Source organism: Schistocerca serialis, chromosome 6, assembly GCF_023864345.2.
Source record: "Schistocerca serialis cubense isolate TAMUIC-IGC-003099 chromosome 6, iqSchSeri2.2, whole genome shotgun sequence".
Classification (NCBI taxonomy): Eukaryota; Metazoa; Arthropoda; class Insecta; order Orthoptera; family Acrididae; genus Schistocerca; species Schistocerca serialis.
Window position 1 is genome coordinate 552,552,513 of NC_064643.1, and position 22,450 is coordinate 552,574,962.

At 40.3% G+C, this 22,450-nt stretch overlaps 2 protein-coding genes across 2 annotated transcripts in view; one reads left to right on the plus strand and one right to left on the minus strand.

The window, feature by feature from the left end:
• The window catches only part of LOC126483695 (uncharacterized), a 436,703-nt gene extending 425,067 nt beyond the window's left edge, over positions 1–11,636 (minus strand). Inside the window, exon 1 of the mRNA XM_050106783.1 lies at positions 11,117–11,636. The gene's annotated coding sequence lies outside the window, so the exon portion shown is untranslated. The remainder of the gene's footprint in view (positions 1–11,116) is intronic.
• A 332-nt stretch (positions 11,637–11,968) lies between these two features.
• LOC126483708 (repressor of RNA polymerase III transcription MAF1 homolog) overlaps positions 11,969–22,450 on the plus strand; it is a 78,774-nt gene continuing 68,292 nt past the window's right edge. Inside the window, exons 1-2 of the mRNA XM_050106801.1 lie at positions 11,969–12,807; positions 20,475–20,621. Of these exons, the coding sequence (XP_049962758.1) occupies positions 12,725–12,807; positions 20,475–20,621 (230 nt within the window). The 5' untranslated portion in view covers positions 11,969–12,724. The remainder of the gene's footprint in view (positions 12,808–20,474; positions 20,622–22,450) is intronic.

Consider the following 22,450-nt stretch of genomic DNA (forward strand, 5'->3'; position numbering starts at 1 on the left):
GTGGATCACTGCCACAGCTGCTGTTCTGCCAGCCTGGGACACAAAAACATGTACATTACATGTTAGTATTACTTCATCAGGTGCGGGTCCATCATCCTGGCCAGCATTTGCGATCAACAACGGTACTGTCCGCAGAATCAATACCACTGAAGGTTCACTGGTACGCACAAAGGCTAGGCATTTAAACCCGTAAAACCTGAAACATGCCAAAGAAATTATTCAGGAACTTTTGACACTAAAACTATTCGCCCTTTTTCTAGTAGTTGGTTGTCACCGATTCTTTTCGTGCCTAAGAAAAATGACACATTTTGCCTCTGCAGTTACTATTTGGTACTTAACACCAGAACAATTTTAGATAATTAGTTGGAAAACTGGACTTTGTGTATGCGTACCTGGACGATTTGTTAATTTTCTCTTCCTCACTCGAGGAACATGAACTCCACTTAAATACAGTTTTACAATTATTACAAGCAAATGGTGTCATAGTGAACAATGCTAAGTCACAACTCCACTGCACTAGTGTCACTTATCTGGGTCACATGGTTTCTGTCGACGACATCCACCCCCTTCCCAGACAGGTCGAGGCTATTAGTACGGTGCCTTTGTCCATAGACTTTCAGGGCCTCTACCACTTCCTAGGAACTGTAAATTACAACCGCAAACACATTCCCCATGACACCGACATAGAAGCCCCACTGACAGATGCTCCCGCAGGCAAAAACACTTCAAGGTCTCAGGCGGTCATGTGGACTCCAGATATTCACCATGCATTTGATAACCTCAAGTCAGCCTTCCAGATGGCCGTTACGCTTGCCCATCCCATCCCTGATGCTCCTGTCCCTCTTACTACAGATGCGAGTGATACAGCAGTAGGGACAGTATTTCAGCAATCCATGGATTCTGTTGTACAGCCGCTCAGATTTCTCTCCCACAAGCTGTCCACTTCCCAACGTAAATGGTTGACCTTCGACCGGGAACTATTAGCTATTTACGCCACTATCAAATATTTCCAAGAAGGTATTGAAGGTCGCCATCTTGTGGTATTTACTGACCACGAATGACTCGTATACACTTCCCGCAACGCAGGCAAGGACTCATCCCTGAAAGGTTTCTGTCATATGTACCTCATATGCCAGTTTACGAACAACATATGTTACATCAGAGGGGTAGACAACGTTGTTGCCGATTTTTTATCTTGTGTGTCAATATTATCTTCACAACTGGACCTCAGCGAACTTCCTAAATTGCAAACAGATGATACTGAACTTGCCGCATTGCGCTCCGATACTAAAAAAGGACTCAAACTCGAGTTACGGGTACTTCATGGGTTCTCGTCACCCACCTGGTGCAAAATTTCGACAGGATGCATACATCTGGTGATTCCTGCACTTCTCTGCCGGGACTTTTTTAATAGTATTCATGACTTGGCACACTTTAGCATTCTGCACATCTTGTATCCGAACGTTTCGTTTGGTTCGGGGTGATAAAACAATGTCGCAGTTGGGCGCAAGCATGTGTGGCTTGTCAGTGAGCAAAAGTAGGACGTCATGCACAGCCTCCCATGGGTACGTTCGACATGTGGCAAAATGAAGATTTCAACATATACACATTGATATCATTGGGCCCTTACCACCCTCAGGCCCCTTTCATTACATACTGTCTGCCAATGACAGGTTTACCTGCCGGGTAGAGATAATTCCCCTCACTACTATCACAGACGACACAGTGGCCTGAGCCCTTTTATTAATGTGGATCTTGTGCTTTGGCTGCCTCGCTTATATCACCACCGACCAGGGGCGCCAGTTCGAATCCGCCCTCTTCCAGCAGCTTTGTGAACTGTGCGGGCTGAAACGATTTAGGACAACAGCACACCATCCCCAGAGCAATGGGCTTGTCGATCACTGGCACCTAACGCTTAAAGCTTCACTGATGTGCCATGGAGGCGAGTGGGCCGATGCCCTACCATGGGTAATGTTAGGCGTTCGGGCTGCATACAAAGAGGACCTTGGCGTATCTGTGGCGGAAGTACTATACGGAGGACCCTTCACACTTGCAGCAGAGCTAGTCGAGCCTTCACTCCCGCCAGATCAAATCTGTGACTCTACATTCATCGGACATTTTAAGCAGCTAATCAAGAACATTCGCGTGCCCCTCCTCAGACGCACTCATTTCCCCCCATATTCCTCCATAAGGACTTGGCATCATGCACTCATATCATGGTGCGTGATGATACTGTACGACCAGCACTCAGCCCTCCATACTCGGGCCCGCACAGAGTCATCTTGTGGTGTAACAACATCTTGGAAGTGCTCATAAATGACATGCCTCAAACTATATCCGTCTGCTGCCTCAAACCAGTCAGTCCCCACCTTCTGCTACACCCGCCTTGCACGAGGTATCTACCAATAGTCGGCACGTGCCAACCATCCCCGCGCATGTGACATCACCCTACAGAGTGACGCATGTGATGACTCACCCTCCTACAGGCAGCTCCCTGCCTCTTCCCTGTTAGGTTTTAGTGACGTATCAGGGGCCAGCCTCAGCACGTGTGACATCGGCGATGATGATACGTGTGGAGATTCTGTCATCCCTCTACGGAAGGGGTAGTTGATGCCAACACTGATTTCATTTGCAGTTCTAAAGTGTTTTTTTTGTTGTGCATCATGACTATGTGTTTGCATTCTATGAACAAGCCAGCTTCCCCAATGACAACTTGACCCACAATCACCTTCTCCAGTCTGTCCCCTTGCCTGTTGGCACTGACCCATCAACGGTAAGAGTCCTTCATACCGCAACAGGCATTCAGGTTCACTACCCCGGTTCCTCACAATCCACCATCTCCTCTCCGGATCCCTCCCGTGCTGTACAAGGATTCACCCGGTCGGGCAGGACCATCCACCCCCCACACTGGCTTGATGACTTCATTTACTAATGTAATGTATTGTTTCTGTTTAAACACCCTTTTCTTCCCCCCTGGGTGCTCCCTTTACATGTATGCCATCATATTTGTGTTTGTGCTCCACACTCTACAGGAAGGCTAAAGTGTCGACTATTGACCAAGTCGTGTATAATATCTTTGTTTTTCAAGCTCTTTGATATATCATTTTATTCGGAAAATTGCAAATTTTATGAGATAAAAATCCGAAAAATGAAAAAAAAATTCCGTTCCGTTCTAACTCTTAATCACTTACACTTGTTGCCTGCCATATAATAGGAGAACAGACGGGTATTTATTAACCCTGCTTATCAATGTGAAAGGGTTAACCTGCCTGACATATTTGAGGGGTGGGGGTGGGTGGGAAGGGGGAGGATTTCTTGACCAAAAACACGTCAATTACTGGCCAGCCTGATCAGAATGCTTGCTGGAACATTTACAGGATGTTACAAAACACCTTCATTGGATCCTATCACAAATACCCTGTCCTGTTGTACTCTCTCTGCTCAGCAAAACAATCAAAAAAATCAGTAACTGGCACACCTCACATTAGACTCAGCTAAATGTATCAATTATCTATGACTTCAGTAGGGCAAACTAGTACTTTACAAATTACGCAACTCAATTCTACATAGACATTTCATACCAGTGGCTGCATAATGAGACGTATCATTCTTCTCCCACATTGCATGTTTTATACTGTTCGTGATACAAGCTACAATTTATCACATCAAACTGTTTCCTGCATTACTGAGGGTTTAAAAATTTCTTAGCAACTTACTTAATTTACAATGAACCAACATCTGAGATAAATCTGGCTCAAATTATTTTTCAGTAACCTTTACTGTGATTTTGACATTGCTGAAATTGTTTCAGGTGACTGTCGGACAGCCAAGACTGGTCCCCTACCAGAATATCAGCTTAATATTAAACTCCCGTATTTCCAGCAAATAACTGTATCCTGGGGGAAGAATTCTAGATTGCTTAAACTGCCTGTATGGTTTCTATACAGACTGTCACCTGACATTTTTACATTATCTTGTTGTTCTCTTCTGTCCTAAAACTGGTTCGATGCTCTACAATAGTCTATCCTATGCAGGCCTCTTCCATTGAATAACTACTGCAACCTACATTCACTTGAACCTGCTTGCTGTAGTCAAACCTCTGTTCAGTGTGTGGTGGAGGTAGGTGGTGACTGGAACGAATTGTCATTTCTGGCTTCAGGCTGTCGTGAGCGGTGGATATAAAGAAATGTTCCAGCCGGCCAGTTAGTTGGTTCTTGACTGCAGCTGCAGGCAATAGCCCCAGCGGTGGCCCTCTGGATTGCTGAATAGCGAACTAATCTCAGTATGCATTGGGCTGTCTCCGTGATTGTGTGTGTTGCATGTATTCTCTGTGGAAAATTGAGTGATTCGATGACAATCACTGCCAAGTGTTGACACACAAAATATTGATAACATCTGAATTCATACCACTACACTCATCCCCGGGTACCCTCCATGACTGGGTGTGCATTCTGGCATACAGGCTCGTCCAAGACTGTGGCTCTGGTCACAGCGGAAGTATTCTCCAGCCTCTAAGCACTTGTTCTGTATAATGGGACGGGCATGCTGCGTATGGACATCTGTAGAGTGAGTGGGGTGTACAGTCCCCATCTAACCCTGTTATGGATAGCTCGTGATACGTGGCAAATGTGGGTTCAAGTCCTGGTTCAGCACAAATTTCCATTGGCATCATTCAATTCTACAGCTGATGGTTGTCCTTATTCGCAATTGTGAATACATTTAATGTAAAAGGAAGATTGGTTAATTAACTAAGATTTATGACAAGGTCATTAGGTATGGAACATAATCTGAGATTGGGAAATGATGGGGAAGGAAATCTACAATGCCATTTGAAAGGAACTGTCCCGGCATTTGCCCTAAGTGATGTAGTAAAATCACGGGAAACCTAAATCTGGATGGCCAGACAAGCATTTGAACTACTGTTCAGAATGGTCAGCACTATCACCTCATAATTTATATAAGTTTACTCCCAAAACTAATTGTGTTACCAACTGCTGTTTCATTTAGCCTTACAGTCATGCATGAAACGTGGTTCATGAACTGACAGTGTAACCCATTAGCAGCAAGTATTACAAAATATATGACAGGTATCAGAGGATACTCCAGATAAACCACTTACAACTGCAGGAGTATAATGAAGAGCATAATCATTCGTCATTAGCATTGGTCAAACATAATCATACATAAGAATGTGAGCCCCTACAATAAAAAAACAGCATAATAAACCTTAACAGACTTAACAAAATACAGAAAATCTACCTATGCTGAAAAGTTTGACAAGTGTGAGTTGTCACTGCTTCTTGATGGCCTTTTACTGAGAATCAGATTACTTTTTGCCACTGACGATGTCTTCCTTTATTAGATCCAGTTCAGTACTGTACACAGATAAAACAACTTTTCTACACCACAGCCTTAAAGCTTGTGTTGAAAAGACAACCATACAAGCATCCTATTGGTTTAAAGAAAATGGATTCTTGCTGAATTAAAAAACTCAGCAGATCGTTTTTATTCTAAAAGACAAGTTTCCCTCCAATTACCCAAATTACGTTCGTTTTAGGGGTGTATTTAGACGATAAATTACCTTAGGGTCAACATATGAAATTTATTGCTGGTAAGTTGTCTGGCGTAATTTACTTGTTTCGGTGATTTATGGATTGTGTACCTGAAACACGTGTCAGAACATTCATTTTTTCAATGCATAATATCTTATGGTATTATTTTATTGGTAAACTCTTTTTGTGTCCACATCTTAATATTGCAGAAGAAAGCTATCATGGTAATTTATGGTTCTTTAAATATGGCACATTGCAAACCTTTTGCTTGGGGGGGGGGGGGGGGGGGAGACTGTGATAACATATATCCATGATGTAATTTTGCTAAATGGGAAAAAGTGCAGAAAGTGCAGGAAATAAACCCTGGGAAGATATGGAGGCAAAAAAGGTCATATGGACATATGGCCACAAATGTGTTCCAAAGGGAGTTGGAGATCAGGGATCTTTGATAGTGTAGGTTGCAGTGACTGAAATCACACATGAGAACACACCAGGCAAGTGGGATTTTCTGTCTGTACCAATGGTTTACCTCCATCCTCAAGAATGCTGTGTGTTGGAGCATCATTATATCATAGCCACATTACCTTTCACACCACCAAAGGCATGTCTTCCAACAGGGGAGAGAGAGTCAGCTGCAGGAATTGCAAACATGCCTCACCTGTGAGCCATTTTGGAAGGGTGACTGGTCCCACAATTCAGTTGCCAATAATCCCCACCCACACAATAAAGCTAAACAGGTGGTGATCATTAACTGTTACCATATTATGGGGATTCTTCACAGCCCACAGGTGCATGGTGTGAAGATTGGCTTGTCGTAAAGGCAGACTTATTTGTAAATAGGATGTATGATAGAAACCCCAGCACCTTTATGGTCTATGGAATGAACCAGCAACGAATCTGCCACTGCAGGAACAAGTCCATAGGTAAAAAACCTGCATGCCTTGTAACTGATACAGACAGTGATGGCTGTCAATGTTCCAAACAGTTGTCTGTCTGATCCCACACTGGAAAGCCATCTGCCCAGTGTTCATACTGAGTCAGTGTCTATACCAGGATCAAGGTCAAAGATCTTTTGTCTCCAGCTTCAAGCAGGTGTGCCAGCCTTGGAATGCCTTTTCAGCCATTTGTTCTTACAACATTTTTTGCTCCTTAGCCTCTCAGTGACTGTTTTTTGCAGTTTGTTCCTATTTATCAAAATCACTCTGTACACTATGTTTTAATTTATACAAGAAAGAAGCTACCAGAAGCAAACCACAGAGAAAATGTACATTGTTACAACACAAGAAGCAACAGATGCATTGATACTTCATATCGACTGTCAAAATCCATTGACAGCTATGACCTCTTCAGACACAAATTATTTAATAAGTTTTCAAAAATTACAAAAGATCTTCCTGATCATGTGTTCAAACAAACACTGCATGAATGGTTATTCTACGATGTATAGCAATGAAATGAAATGATTGTATGGCATTATTGTCTGAAAGTCCCTATTTAGGGTTCTTTGAACACCTAGTACTAGTCTTTTTATTTTACATCAATTTGGTGACTTGCACATTGATAACAATGAAATGTTATTCCTACTCCTATGGGCGTATGAGCACTTGAGATGGGAAATGCGTCTAGAAGTTTTGAATCAAAAAACCAAGAAAATGTTTTCGTGTGTTAATTCCCCGTAGAAAGGGTACAATAAATAAAATCCACTTTTAAAAATTTAAAATAATATTTCATAAAACAATTACATTACATCTTGACATCCCGAGTGGGTAAAATCTCTGATCCAGCTGAGAATCGAATCTGGGCTGCCCCCAGGGCAGTCAGCCGTACTGACCACTCAACTACAGAGGCAGACATATAAAGTTATTTATTAATTATAATATAACACTGTCAATAAATAACCCACTGTAATTTTGAATTGTCAACTGCACTATACTATGTATGTGGTGTTGTCTATTGCTGTAGTGCCCTAATGACAATAAAATTATTCCATGAAGTTTCGGGATTGCAGCTGGTAACGTTGACTTCCTGCCAAATATTTCTGCTGACAATCATTCAGCCATCTTCAGATGAGTGTTTTGCATTGGAGATTTCTAGTCCACACAGCCTCCTTTATACCACAAAATGGCGTGAAGGCGCTTGCGTAAAAGCAGCCGCTACTACAGCAACCTCTGTCTGTTATACACCCTTTTCAAATATTGCTCCACCTATGGCATGCAGGCACATATGTACTGTTATACTACATGTGCACTATCTGTCTGAATGTGCACTTGTGGAGTTAAAATTCAGATGTAAAAGTTAATACAATCAAATGTCAGTAGACATGTCTTTAGTCATAAAATGTTTGCTTTCTGAAGAAATTAAAGAAATCACAGGGTCCCATGGCTTCTCCAGTTGAAAGCCACCATCGTGATTAATAGTATTTTGCGCAAAACATGTTTCCACCAATTCATTAATAATCAAATCCCAGAAGGATCTCATGGAGGCCAAGAGTAATCCATAAAATGTCCTGTGGAGATATAATGCTCAGTAATGGGTGATTCACTGGGCTGCAAAAGGTGAGTGTGGCGATAATGTTCAATGCATCTTTCACACACTGTGCACGTTGCCTGACCAATGTAAGCTTTGCCACGCTAACAAGATATTCTGTAGATTCCAGCCTTCTGCAATCTCAGATCATCCTTCGTCAAACCAGGAAGAGCAGAAGTCTTTGTAGGTGGGCAAAAGATTACTTTGACATGATATTTTCTTAAGAGTTTGCCTAATTTCAATGAAATACTGCCTGTGTATGTGAGGAACACCCTGGAGTTAAACTTCCTTCTCCTCCTGATCTTGTGGGGTCAAGTTCCTTCATCCTCAAAGTTGTGCTGAACTGATGTGGAGAACATCAATTTTCTTTGAACACTGATTGCACGTGCAGCTGCCTTCCAGCATGCATCTTCGCACCAGTGTTTGGTATAAAGGCAGTGACATGAACTAGCAATCTCCAGTGCAATACACTCACCTGAAGATGATTGAATGGCTGTCCTGTATTTTCCACTGTTTGACATAATAAGCTTCATCTCTTGTACATAATTACGGGAATATAGTCAGACATTTTGAAATTTAACATATCATGTTAACATTATGCACATCAAACAATCAAAGATGCTAGTGTTATGTCACGCAAATTTAACTATGTTACTCTCTGTCTGAAAGAAATAAAACAAAGTGTATAGATATCAATCAATGTTTTCATTAAACAGGACATTTTTTTTCAAATACCACTTAATTTAATGATTGTTTTTGTTTCCCATTGTAACAAGTTAGGAACATTTATGTCTTAGTTACTTGAATGACAGGTATGTATGAAAGCTAATTGTATGTAAAATTCAGGAACTAACATTTTGTTTAAATATGACAACTTTCTAACAGTTAAAGTTGATAAACAATAAAGCAAATGTTAAAACTCAAAATGAATAAAAAAAAAGGTCTTAATACTTGACAACAATATTCTGACAGATGATGAAACTGAATCTGTAAGCAAATCAAAAGCTAAGTAACAGTACTACTTGCTGGCCAATGTAATGTAAGGCTAAATATGTTTATGCACTGCAAACCCAAAACATGTTACTTATTTTTCTGTTCCAAAGAACAACATCGAATTAGAAACTATCTTCATTACAAATGAATGTGGCACAATAGGGAGGCTTTCAGATATTGTGAAATTTCTGCCACACACGCAAGCACCAGAAAAAAATACAACCCATGTGTGGTCACTTGCTGAAGACAGATGTTGCAGTAAAAACATCACATATATGCGACATGTTCAAAGGCATAGGTTATTATTAGGACTATTTAAGAAAAATATCTGATGTGTTACTTTATAAAAAAGTGAAAGGAATAAGAATGTTTCATCTCTGGTACATCACATTAATACTTGTTCTACAGATCACGAACATGGCATTTCATAATGATGTGGAACACATCAGCCTAACAAAATAAATCAGTAACAACACTGCTTCAATATAAAAATATCATGTACCATTTCACATGAAAAAACATGAAAAGTACTACAGAAAAGTTTGATGTTAACAGAATCTTCATCAAGTGGTACAATGTAGCAAGCTTGAACAAAAGCTGTGAGACATCTGATCTAATCAGCCATGATTTACTGCTTATAAAACTAGATTGTTAAGGGGTCCAGCAGCGACTCTTCAAATGGTTCAAGTCTATGTTTCTGATAGACAACAGAGAGTACAAATATGTCTTTAAGGCAAGGAAAATCTTTCAGATCATTTAAAAAAAAGAATTAGCTATGGAATGCCCCAGGTTTCAATGTTAGGCTTATATACATATACAAGATTTTACAAACAATTAGATGGCAGCATATACAGGAAAGCTCAGAGAATGATCAACAGCAGAAAGTCTCAAAGACAGGGATAACACTGGTCATAAATAAGGAAAAATTGTATGAAGGGATGAATTCCAGTAATATCAGAAGTAAAGTTAGAAGCAGTATAAGTGCTGTGTTTGGGAACTACACCTTTGCACAAGCTCCAGGAAAAAAAATTCTACTCCTATGGGAGTATGAGCACTTGAGATGGGAAACGCGTCTAGAAGTTTTGAATCAAAAAAACCGAGAAAATGTTTTCGTGTGTTAATTCCCCGTAGAAAGCCATACAGGGAAATATTTTAAGAATTTAAAATAATGACACTTCCTGCTTTCTGAAAACATGCCAGGAATTTTCAATGTTGAACAATCCAGTTCATTAGAACAAAAAAAAAAAAAGAAAGATGATTTTTCAGTCACCCAACAAAAAAAAAAAACCTTTACCAAAACAGCGTATATTACCAACCCAAAATTTGCCTCCTACAGTAAACAAAAGTAAATAATCTGATACATTCAATGCAGAACTAAAACAATTTTAGACAACACACGGTCTCTATTTCACTGTAGAATGCCAGTATATGAATATGAAAAAATAAAATTATTTACATATATCGACATGAGATGATTGTATTTATATCTAAGTTTGTAAATAAATATGAGAAGTTTTATTTAATTAGTCCTGGATACAAATAGACAAGATCCATACAAAGTAGGCCTATACTGTTAATCATGAGACTCAACTGAATTACTTATAAACTTTTTTTTTTTTTTTTTTTTTTCGTTAGTAATTGCCACCTACAGCAAGTATATGTATTTCAGCACACAAAGTACAGTCTGTGCACATATTAGGGCAGTATTATCAGTTTAATGTTTGAGCCTTACTACTTCAAGCATTACGTCTAAGAGTTTCTATTATTTAAACACAAAGCATTTTTTGGGTACACCGATAACGGTTTACCCCTGAAATATCATTGTACTCATACATACAATACCCTTACTCTGATCGTTGTCAGCATTGACACAATGATGCTCCTTGTTCATGAATGGGAAATAAAGAATATATTCTGTATCAAAGCATAGACCGGGTTCTATATGGCACCTAAAAGGTTTAATCATTTTCTTTTGTTGGGCCGCGAACAGAAAGAGTTTACGTTTTGTATCATGCATGTGTCACAAATACTAATGAATCACTGACCTGATATAGAGTTAGTAAATAAATCAACGTAAACCACCCTCTCGCCATTTCCGCAACTAACGCTTTTGGCACTGATATAAGGTATTCTGAACCATCTATTTTTGTCTACTTTTTCCCGCGCCCCAACCACCGCTACAGCTTCCACTGGTTGTTTATTTGTTTACCGTCTTGTATACAACCGTAGTGTATACATCTGAATCTGAACTTTAGCAACATATCTCGCTACGTTTTCGTTCTTCAACCATAATTACTGAAACATAATTGGCGGTGGTCCAACAGAAGACTATGAGTTCGGTTAAAGCTGGCGACAGCCCAGGAGACATTTAAGTCTTACGTCTTCAGCATCTAAATGAATTTCAGTAGAAGACAAGTACACAAAATTATTTACTACGAAATTCTTCGAATAAGCAGTCCCAATACTATTAAAGATACACATCTTTGTCACAAAACTACTGCGTAGAGTTTACATGTTGGGGACGAACACACAATCAACATAACCGATAATCGGATAAAATATCGCATTTCTACGCCCCATCACAAACTCCATCGTTTGCGCAATAACGCTGTTTTTGAAACCCCGTTTGACGAGAATTCCATTCGTCGCACCAACATAAAAATATTAACCGCATTTTCTGAAAATCAAATTTATGACGTCCTGTAAAAATCAGTCTCATCCGCACATTTAAAAAGAATTTATAAGCTATATTTCTGATATAACTGAATGACAAACTTCATAATCACGCCTAGATCTGGAAGAATATAACTGATTGCAAGCAATATTTCGATATGGTTGTTGGTAGCTCTAGCTGTAGCTGCGCATCAAGGCTAAAAAAAGACAACATTCGGCAGCCATTACGGTTTGAAGGTAGAAGTTGTCAAAAGTTGCCTGTTTACAAACAAAAAGTTGTTGGTTTAACGATGATGCTGTGACTGAAAACTGTGTTGTGTGGTGCTTTCCGACTAATCAATTACTTATGTTAATTTGTATGTGTTAGGAAACAAAATTTTGTTGTGAATTCAAAGGACTTTGAGTTTTGACAAGGACAATAGGACGCTACAAGAACAAGTCAAATTTGGACGTTTGTAGTGTTCTTCAGAAGCAGCACACGAGATGCTGTGATTCTGAAGTGCACTGAATAGTGAAGCACTTCTTCAAGTATTAATTCTGTGGACTTCTGGGAAACCGACCTTTAATTTGCATTCTGCGTGCTTCACTGTTGAAAGGACAGAACAGATAATCAAGAGGGAAGTGCTGGAACGCAGACAGTTTCGCTCCATTGTAATGTGCCCATTGGAAGCATCGTACGGAAAATCGAAAATAGTGAATCTGATGATTGCTTCCCATGTACCATTTCATTCAAGACGAAAAGGATACTTCAGAAATTCAAGTAGAATGTTTATAAACTCTTATTTGCTCCGAAGTCAAGCTAGCCAAGGGCATTGTTGCTGAAGTGTATTCAGATACTGAGTTTTTTTAATTTTTGAGTACAAACTTGCTTGTAGTAACAAAATCAGAATACATATTTGAATGTATTTAGCGTGTTGATTTTGATCAACATCAGGAGAGAATTCAGTTTCACTGTACACTGGTCAACAATACTAACGAGGATGAAGCTGTTAGAAAGCACACGTTTCGAAGCAATCAATAGTGCACTCTGCATTGAAACTGGAGATAGTAAGATTCTTGGAAGGTAAAGGAAAACAGTTTCCTCAGTGGTTTATGTGCATTAATATTTCATATGAATTTTAATTCACTCTTGTTTTGTCGATGAATGTTTCCATGTTGACATGTTTTTTGAAATTATCTGTGAGTGTTCTGTATATTTATTGACCTGTGTTTCTTCATTGCAAACCACGATAGAAATTAGTGGAAAACTTTGTTGTGCCCCCCCACACACACAGATATATTTTAAGACCATGAACGAATTGTAGCACATCAGGTTGATTATAGGTCAGTATAATTGTTTTGTGTTCCTGCTTGATCTTTCCTATTTTGATCCTCAGACCAAATATATTGTTCAAAATACTTTATTTTTCCCTACTCAAAAATTATTGTGTCCTTACTGAGAAGGAGAAGTCGTATTCCACCATAAATTTTATAAAATACACAAATATTTACGCCATATATTTCCCAAATACTGCTCCTGTGTTTGTTCTAGTTTCTGAGATGTTTATCGACAAGTTGTCTCCTAGATGATGGAATAGACACACTGTTTGTAGGTGCATTGGTTGTGATGCAAGATAACAGGTTTCTCTAACAATGAGTACCTGACTCATTATTCCTGATTATTTATTTAAAAATAAAAAATAGGGATAATGGCCTAACAATAATTCCTCATAATGTAGAGACTGGGATAACTGCTATTCAGACAACACTTGAATGCCAACCTAATTCACATAAAGCTTTCTTCAGCCAAAGGTTGGTGTGCACTGCAGTGCATTACTGGGCACAGTCCTATGGGAGGTGGTACACCCATACCTTCCCCCTGCATTTAACCAATTTACCCAACCAATTATAGGGGAATCTGCATATTCAATTTGGACTCCGATCCATGGTGCAACTTCATTTTCGTCACATTAAGGAATCTTTGCCAGAGTTAAAGGGAGCTAAGAATGACAGTTAAAATCCTAGGAGTGAATTGAGATCGAATTCCAAATCTTAGGACGTTAAGTCCGACAATGAGTTGCATATGTTTTATTACATTTTGAATAGTGCTTCATGTTATATATCAATTGATGGGAAAGAAGGCGGTCTCCTTGTTTATCCTTGGTATATAGGCTTGTTTGTGATCTGCCTCCCAAATTAGTTTAGAATCTAGTGAGAACACGTGTGGTCTTGTAGGTACTGGAGATGAGGAAGAGTGTCTTAGGGAAGTCTCTTTTCATTATGATTCCTGCTCCTCCTCCAAGCAATTTATAGACAGACCTGCTGACAAAAAAACTGATTTGTGATCCAATCAAGGAGTCAACATAGAATTTAAGGGGTCAAGGCTCTTACTCAGGACTTGTATTGAAATTCCTATATCCTGCTGTCTGGGGCAGTCTAGCATAGCTTCTGCAAATCTCTGAGTGAGTCCTTCTCCTGTCCTTGCCCATCTGAGCTGTTGACTCACAATTTGAAGGAAGATGGTTCAAACATTTGCCTGGCTATCCTGTTTCAGCTTTTCCATTATTACCCAAAATCACTTGCGGCAAGTGCCAAGTTAGTCCCTTCAAAAGGGTATTACTGATTTCCTTCTCTATCCTTTCCCAATCTGAGCTTGTCTCCATCACTAATAACCTCGTTGTCGATGTTAAAGACTAGTCTGCTGCTCCACCCACCTAGGTGTAACATAATGGGATAATTTTTGTATCATTCTTCTTCAATATACAGAGTAGAGGAGTCAGTTTTCCTTTGTAATAGTTCACATTAGAATCCAAGAAAAAGAACTAAGTGCCATAGTGGCTAAGGAAGCCTGCTGTCAGCACAGAGTTCAACACTGCATATTACCTGCCACCTGCCACCCTTGCATCTTCGTAATAGATGTACAACATGTCTAGGCCATACATAATGTGCACCACAATACTCATTGGAGGTTTGTGTATTATGCAATACAAGCCTAGTACGTAAACAATTATTTGGCATCTATATTCGTTGGCGTCTCTAACTCCCATGCAAAATGTCACATTCAAAAGCATCATACACCTTGGGGTACACTATAGATTAGTGTATCACCACAACTAAGGTTTCATGGGGAGCTACAATCACATTACAGCTGAACATTATACCATTCCATTATGAGTTGTAATGTTTGTTGGAAAGAAGGTCTTGCAAGAGTAGGAGGAAGATTAACTAGAAGTGAGGGACAGGAAACTAGTGGATAAAAACTAGTGTTCCCTGTGACATTCTCCTCCAAGGATTGCATAGAAGTGCAAACTTTTATCTGGCTCTACGTAGGTTGTTTGTCAGTAATATTGCGTTTTGCTCAGGCATTTTGATTGGTTGGTTCACCAGTTAACCTATATTTAGGAGGTGCAAGTTCATAATTCTACCTGCCTGCTCAGGCATTTTGATTGAGGTGTTTCATGAGTTCCCTAAGAAAATTTCAAAATTTCAGAACAGTTGTCTCTGTGATGCTGTCTGTGTTCCTCCTTGATCCTTTCTGTTAAGCTAGTGCTCTGTATCTTAATTACATTTATTTTGTTGGGCCATGAATTCAGTTGCTTGTAGTGACAGAAGTATTTCAGCTTGCCACAGTTTAACAGTTCCATCTTGTATTCTGCCAGAGACCAGCTGTTTATCTGATTAGAGTTATGACTATTATTTTAACTGAAATCAGTGTGTTATACATTTTAAAATTTGGTGTTATCTGAACCTTGGCCTAACTCTGTATTTGAGATTTTATTATGTTGAAGAATGGCCAGCTCATCCAATTTTAGTTTCAAATTGAGCAAGTTGGCGTAGTGGTTAACATTAATCCAGTGAGAACTACATTCAAACCCTTGTCCAGTTATACCGATAGTTTGCTTGAATCATGTAAGGTTAGTTGTGCAATGGTTTCTTAAGCAAAGCAACAGCCAGATCCTTCCTTCATCCTTGTCAAGTCTGGCCACAATATTTACAGGACACCGAACTCTTTATCTTCCATTTCTTTTTTGTATAGTGATCACTGAGCAATATGTGTGTATGCTTACTTTCTGTCTTAGTGTGCCATAGAAACAGCCATGACACTCATCAGTAAACATTTGACAATGTTTCGAAGGACCACAAAACTTTCATGTGTGCCTTCCCCAACCCCATGTACTATATCTTTTATTGTAGTTAATTTCCTCATTTGAGTTGACACATACATGTAATATATGATCATACCTTGTACAGAAGGACAATACATACATAATAAAGCCGTGCAGTGTTTGTACCAATATTGTGATTTGTGGCTGTTTACAACATTTTTTTCTCATTTTTTTCTGTCATTCTGCCAGAATTTTGCCTGTCAGTAAGTACGTACACTGACGGATACCTGACGCAGCTAACTTGGGCCAGCAGTTAGCAGCTCTGGTCCATTCACATTTTTGCGCCACAGCTGCCACAGACTGACATTACTGTTGAACATTTAAACCTTTTGGAGAACTACTGCTTTAAACTATAGTTTGCCGTTTTTATTCCACTGTGTTGAAATAAACTCTTGGACCTCCATTCCTATAGCTAGATGTGTTAACCGCTTGACCACGATGCCTTTGTTTGGTCATCTACATGTTGCAGTTTTTGAATTATGTTAATTTGATCTTTATACCTCTGCTTGTAGTTTAGTACACCATCCCTTTCAGTCAGTTCCCTGGTGTGTTAAATGAATAATAAAATAATATAATAGTAATCCATTTCACAAATCTTTTGTAACCTTGACATCAATGGTTTGTTCCTGTTTGTTCATGGGTCCAGTAACGTGGTCTATTTGATTATTCTAATACTTGTTGGAAGTCTAGTCTTGTGAAGTAATTGCTAGAGATTATCAACACGAGTAACAACTGAAACACTGACTCTGTCCTTGAACGATATACCATTTGTGATCAATGGTTGATGTGTGAAAATTTCTGATAATTTCATCTGTGCTTTACATCATGTGTACCACGTCTGCATCATTTCCTGTGAGAATTTTAACATCATGATCCTGAATTTTATGAATTTCATATTCAAAAATTTTAAGAAAGTGCTCTGAGTGCTCACTCCCCCCACCCCTCTGCCACCTGCCACCTTTCAGATCAAAATGCTGAGAAATGATACTGTCTTATTGTGTAATGAATAAACAGTCATAATCAAGAAATGAAGTTTATTGGTGTAGTTTCCTCATTTCCCATTTAGAACATGGAAATAAGTATGATGTTATGGTATTCATAATTTTGGAGAAAAGGAGCTCATTCACTGAATAACAGAATGGTTGAATCAACATGCTCAAACTTGCTAGCATTCGGAGTAAACACACACACACATACCTGTGCTTCTATATTGTGCGGGCTGGACACAGGGTGCCGGCATTAAATTTTGGCAGATGGACTAGGATGGGATAGGGGTTGTGTCAGGTGAGGTGGGTAGAGGGAGAGAGAGGTGGGAGGCAGGAAGAAGGGTTGGGGATGGGTCGTTATTGCTTTGGAAGTAGGCATTAGAGTTGCTGACTGGAAGGGCGGGAGGGAAGGGTGACACGAACACAGACTAGGCATGTGCCACACGGGTACAGAAGCAGCTGAGGTGCAGTGCACTATGTAGGTGAGATGGAGTTGTAGATTGGGAGGGGGTGGCAGGACAGAGGAAGGAGAAACTGGTGGGTGAAGTCCAGGAAGGTAACAGGAGCAATGCATGTATTGTAAGGATAACTTCAGTCTGCATAGTTTTGAAAAGCTGATGCCAGATGAAGGGATCCAGATGGCCCTGGTTGTGTTGCAGCCATTGCATTTGAGCATGTTCTGCCCAGCTGCATATTATGCCACTGGCTGGTCAACATTGTTTGTTCGATAGATGAAATGGCTGCTTTCACAGGTGGCCTTGCCTCTGATATAATAAGATAAGCCTGTGACAGGACTGAAGTAGGAAGTGCAGGGTGGATGGATTGTGCAGCCCTTACACCTGGATCTTCCACAGGGACATGACCCCTGTGGCAAGGGGTGGACCGTGATGTTGTGTAGGTTGGACAGATGGCTGAATACTACTTTAGGAGGGGTTGAGAGGATTTGTGGTAGGATGTCCCATGTTTCTGAGCATGATGATAGATAATCAAAGCCCCAGTGAAGGATATGGTTCAGTTTTTCCAATCCAAAGTGATATTGGGTGATTTTGGGCGACGGGGGTGTTCCTTCATAGCTAATTCTTTGGGATGGTGGTAGGATTAGCAGTGTGTGAGCATATGGCACAGGAAATCTCTTTGCAGACTAGGTTGGGGCTAGTTCCTGTCTGTGAAGGCCTCCGGGAGACCTTCAGCATACTGAACAAGGGAATTCTCATCACAGCAGATACGCCATCCATGGTTGGCTAGGCAACATGGGAGCGATTTTTTTGTGTGAAATAGGTGACAGCTGTCGAAATGCAGGTAGTGTTGGTGGTTAGTGGGCTTAATTTGGACAGAGGTGTAGATGGAGCTATAAGAGATGTGGAGGTTAGTGTTCAGAAAGGTGTCGCGTTGGTTTGAGGAAGATCAGGTGAAGTGGGTGGGAGAGAAGGTGTTCAGGCTTTGGAGGAATACGGATAATGTGTCTTGGCTCCAAGTCCTGATCATGAAGATATCATCCATGAACCTGAACCAGATAATGAGTTTATGGTTTTGGGAGGCTGGGAGGGTTTCCTGTAGTAGGTGTTCCATGAAAAAGTTGGCATAGGAGGGTGCCATGAGCATGCCTATGGTGGTTACACTGATTTGTTACTATACCTTCCTCTCAAAGGAGAAGTAGTTGTGTGAGAGGATGTACTTGGTAAGGTGTAAGAGGAATGAGGTAGTGGGCATGGAGTCTGTAGGACATTGGGAGAGTTAGTGTTTGATAGGGACAAGGCAAAGGGCATGAGGGATATTGGTGCATACGGAGATGGCGTAAACTGTGATGGGATGGGGATGGTGAAAAGTAAGTGAAGGAGTGGTTACTATGTTTGATGTTGAGAGGCTAGGTTTTAGGCAGTTGGTTGGAGATGTTAGTAATGGCAGATATTCTCTCAGTAGGAGCACAGTAACCAACTATAATGAAGCATCCAGGATTTTTGTGTTTGAAGACTTTGAGGGGCCTGTTGAAGGTGATTGTCATTGGGATAAGGAGGAAGGGACTCGAGGGAAAGCTTCTGTGATGAGCCTAAGGATTTTCGTAGGGATTGGATGTTAATTTGGACTTCTGGTATTGGGTCAATAAGGCAGAGTTTGTAGATGGAGGAGTCAAGGCAGTTGACGGAAGCCTTCCTTTGGGTGGTCACTGCGACTGATCGCGGCAGCCGTGGGGCCTTTGTCTGCAGAGAGGATGTTGAAATTAGAATCTGTTTTGGGGTTTTGAATGCATGTTCTTTTTTCTGTTGGATGTTAGTATAGTCAGGAAGGATCCTGGGGAAAGATGAGGAGGCCAGGTTGGAGGTAAGGTATTGCTGCAGCGTGACCAGAGAATGGGTAGGTGGGAGGATCGTGGTTGGTTGGTGTTATGAACAGGGAGTGGTAGGGTTCAGTGTAGGGAATTTGTCTGGGTTCAGCTCGAGGGAGTGGTAGCAAGGAAATGTTCCCACTGTAAGGATCAGGTGGAGGAGAGCAGGTCGTTGATGCATTCCCTTACATAAGCAACGTACACAACACATTGGTCCATCCCTATCCCACTTCCACTCCAAATCCCTAGCCACAGGTGTCATATCCTGTGGACGACTCAGGTACAAGACCTGCCTAATCCACTCACTCAGCATTTCCTAGTGCAGGCATATTCCAGGCTTATCTTATCCCATCAGAGGAAGGGCCACCTGTGAAAGCAACCATGTCATCTACCAGTTCTGCTGCAATCACTGCGCAGCTTTTTATGTCGGCATAATAACCATCCAGCTGTTTGCCTCGAATGAATGGCCACTGCCAAACTGTGGGCAAGAACAGTGTTGACCATTCAGTGGCTTAACATGCTCAAATTCAATTTCTGCTTCACAACCAGGGCCGTCTGAACCCTTCCCCGATACCAGCCTGTGTGAACTACACAGATGGGAGTTATCCTTGCAACATTTGCTTCACTCGCATAACCCTCCTTGCCTCAGCCCATTCCAGCCCATTCCTGTTCCACTGACCTGTAATCCCCTCCCAGTCCATGCCTACACGTCATCTCCATCGTGTGCGACACCTCACCTGCTCCAGTACTCATGTATCACAGGCCTAACCTGTACACCTGACACCCTCCCCTCCCACAGTTCCAGCCTGTATTCCTGCTGCATCTAGCAGAGCTGCTAGCTACCCATCCCCAACCTCTATTCCTGCCTCCCTCCTCTCTCTCTCTTAACCCACCCCACCTGCTACAACCCCCACCTCACCTTAATCCATCTGGTGAAATGCAATCTTGATGTTGTGTGTCCAGCTGGCACAGTGTAGGAGCACAGGAGTGTGTATGAAGGGGGGAGGGGGTGCATGCTCTAGCTCAGGATATTCCATATTCAAAAAGTAGCAAATTTTCTTTCTCTTTTGCTTGTTGGCAACTCAGCGCTTCTGCTGTTCAATGAGTGGTCTCTTTACCTGTAAGTTATTTACATTCAGCATTAATTTTCCATACTACATTCACTATTTTATGAGCTGTATGCTGATTGAATTGTGAATAAACTAGTATAGTATCAGTGTAACCTCTGAAATTTATATGGTTAGGAATTCCAGCTAAAGTAATTCAATAATTTCAGGATTGAAAGTTATTCCTGCAAAATGGCGGGAAATGCAAAACAATTGTACAAAAGGTACAGAGCAGAAACAGGAGCACCAACTGATCTGCAGGCATTGTCTCCACCGCAAACATCATTGGGAGTTTCTCCAGGACAGTGCCAGTACAGGTATTCCAATAGCGGAATTTCTGCTATTTGCCTATTTTTAACGTGTTTGTGATTGGTATGCAGTTGTGTTGTGTTAATTCTGGGAAGTTTTGCCCTTATGGCTTATAGGTCTTGGGTGTAATTGTGAAAGCAAATGAGTATTTGTCTGTAACAGGGTTTTCAGGCTGTGTATCCTGGCTCTCAAGGGCATAGTAGCCTTACAGGAGGGGTGTCGCAGTATGTCCATAAAAATAATATTTTGGTGTTTTCTGAGTAAATGAATAAGCATAGTATCGATCAGTTCGAAGGTTAGTTTTGTCAGATGCAGATCATTTTTGATTATTGCCTGTGCCTGTGATTTGTCTTTCTCTATCAAAATGGACAATTTTTTTTAAATATGAGTACAGTGTTACATGAGTGTGTTACATGCAGTTTACACACGTCAGCAAATTTCATGGAGATCTTGCTTCCAAGCGTGGTATCTCTAATGTACTATGTGGTTCAAAAGACATGAAAAGACGAAACTGAAGGAAGTATGATGACCATTAATTTTGGTTTTATGTGTACTACTGTTGGGAATGATGAATGGGCATACTGTATCATACGTATCAAAATTGTAGCTACTGAAGGCATGCTTTCTAATAAAATGAAACAACATGTGGAGTTAAGTCACAATAGTTGGTGAACAAACTCTGAGAATACTTTTCCCACAAGGTCTTTTCATTTCCTTTTTCTTTTCCTCCTAAAAAGATCTTACAAAGCAGGGTACAATTAATACAAAGACTCTTCTTTTATCTTAATTTTGCCTGTCATGCAGGAAAGAGTAAGCCAGTTCACATCATAGTGGAAGACCTTATTTTAGCAGCTGCTCTTCAGATGAAGAGTCAGTTGCCAAACAACTGGCAAGTGTGATTTTGTCAGACAAGACAATTAGCCATTTAATATTCAATGTGGCTGTTGGCATTAATGATCATTTGATTGTAAAGCTCAAAGGCAATGTTGATATCGCTATTGAGTTGGATGAAGCTACAGACAACCACACCGAAACTCATTGAGTGTGTTACATGCAGTTTATACATGCCAGCAAATTTCATGGAGATCTTGCTTCTAATCAGTAAATAACTCTTGGAACAAAGGCAGCAGATCTGTTTCAAATATTTACTACACTCTTTATGGAAGAAAACAACTTTAATTGGGAAAATTGTGTAGGTGTGTTTACAGATGGAGTCCTTAGCGTGGCTGGCTGTTATGCCGGATTGCGAGCTCTGATTCGCAAAGAGGAGCGTCTGCAAAAATGTTTCTAAGAGGTGGCAATATTGAAAAGTTTCCAGTTTTAATATAGCTGGTTTAGTGAGTTTGAAAATATGTCGTGCCTCAAGAATTTGACAAGAACTACACAAAACTTGCTTATCTCAAAAGGTTGATTGTTATCTACGTAGTATTTTTAGGGTAGATTACTTTGGTACCTAAGCAGTAACCATATTTAAGTAGTATTAGTGTTATTAATAGGAATACACATACCACCTTTTTCATCCAACAATATGAAATTGTATCCTCATATAATTAAATTCAAAATATCCAACGAGATACGAAATAAAACTAGAAATCATTTACAAAATAATTTCACACTTCCATAATATTAGGTTGAAAGTGACTATTGAAAATCTAAAATAAGAAGAAAGGTGAGAGTAGTTAACAAAATCTTGCTGGAGTTTAACAAAAATCCCGCTGTTTGAAATGGAGAAACATGGAATAAACTTTCAAAAAGACTTCTCAACTTTGATTCCATCTATAATAATTTCTTTGCTTGTAAAACGTCACAGCTGTTCATGTTAATGGATTTGTTGCAT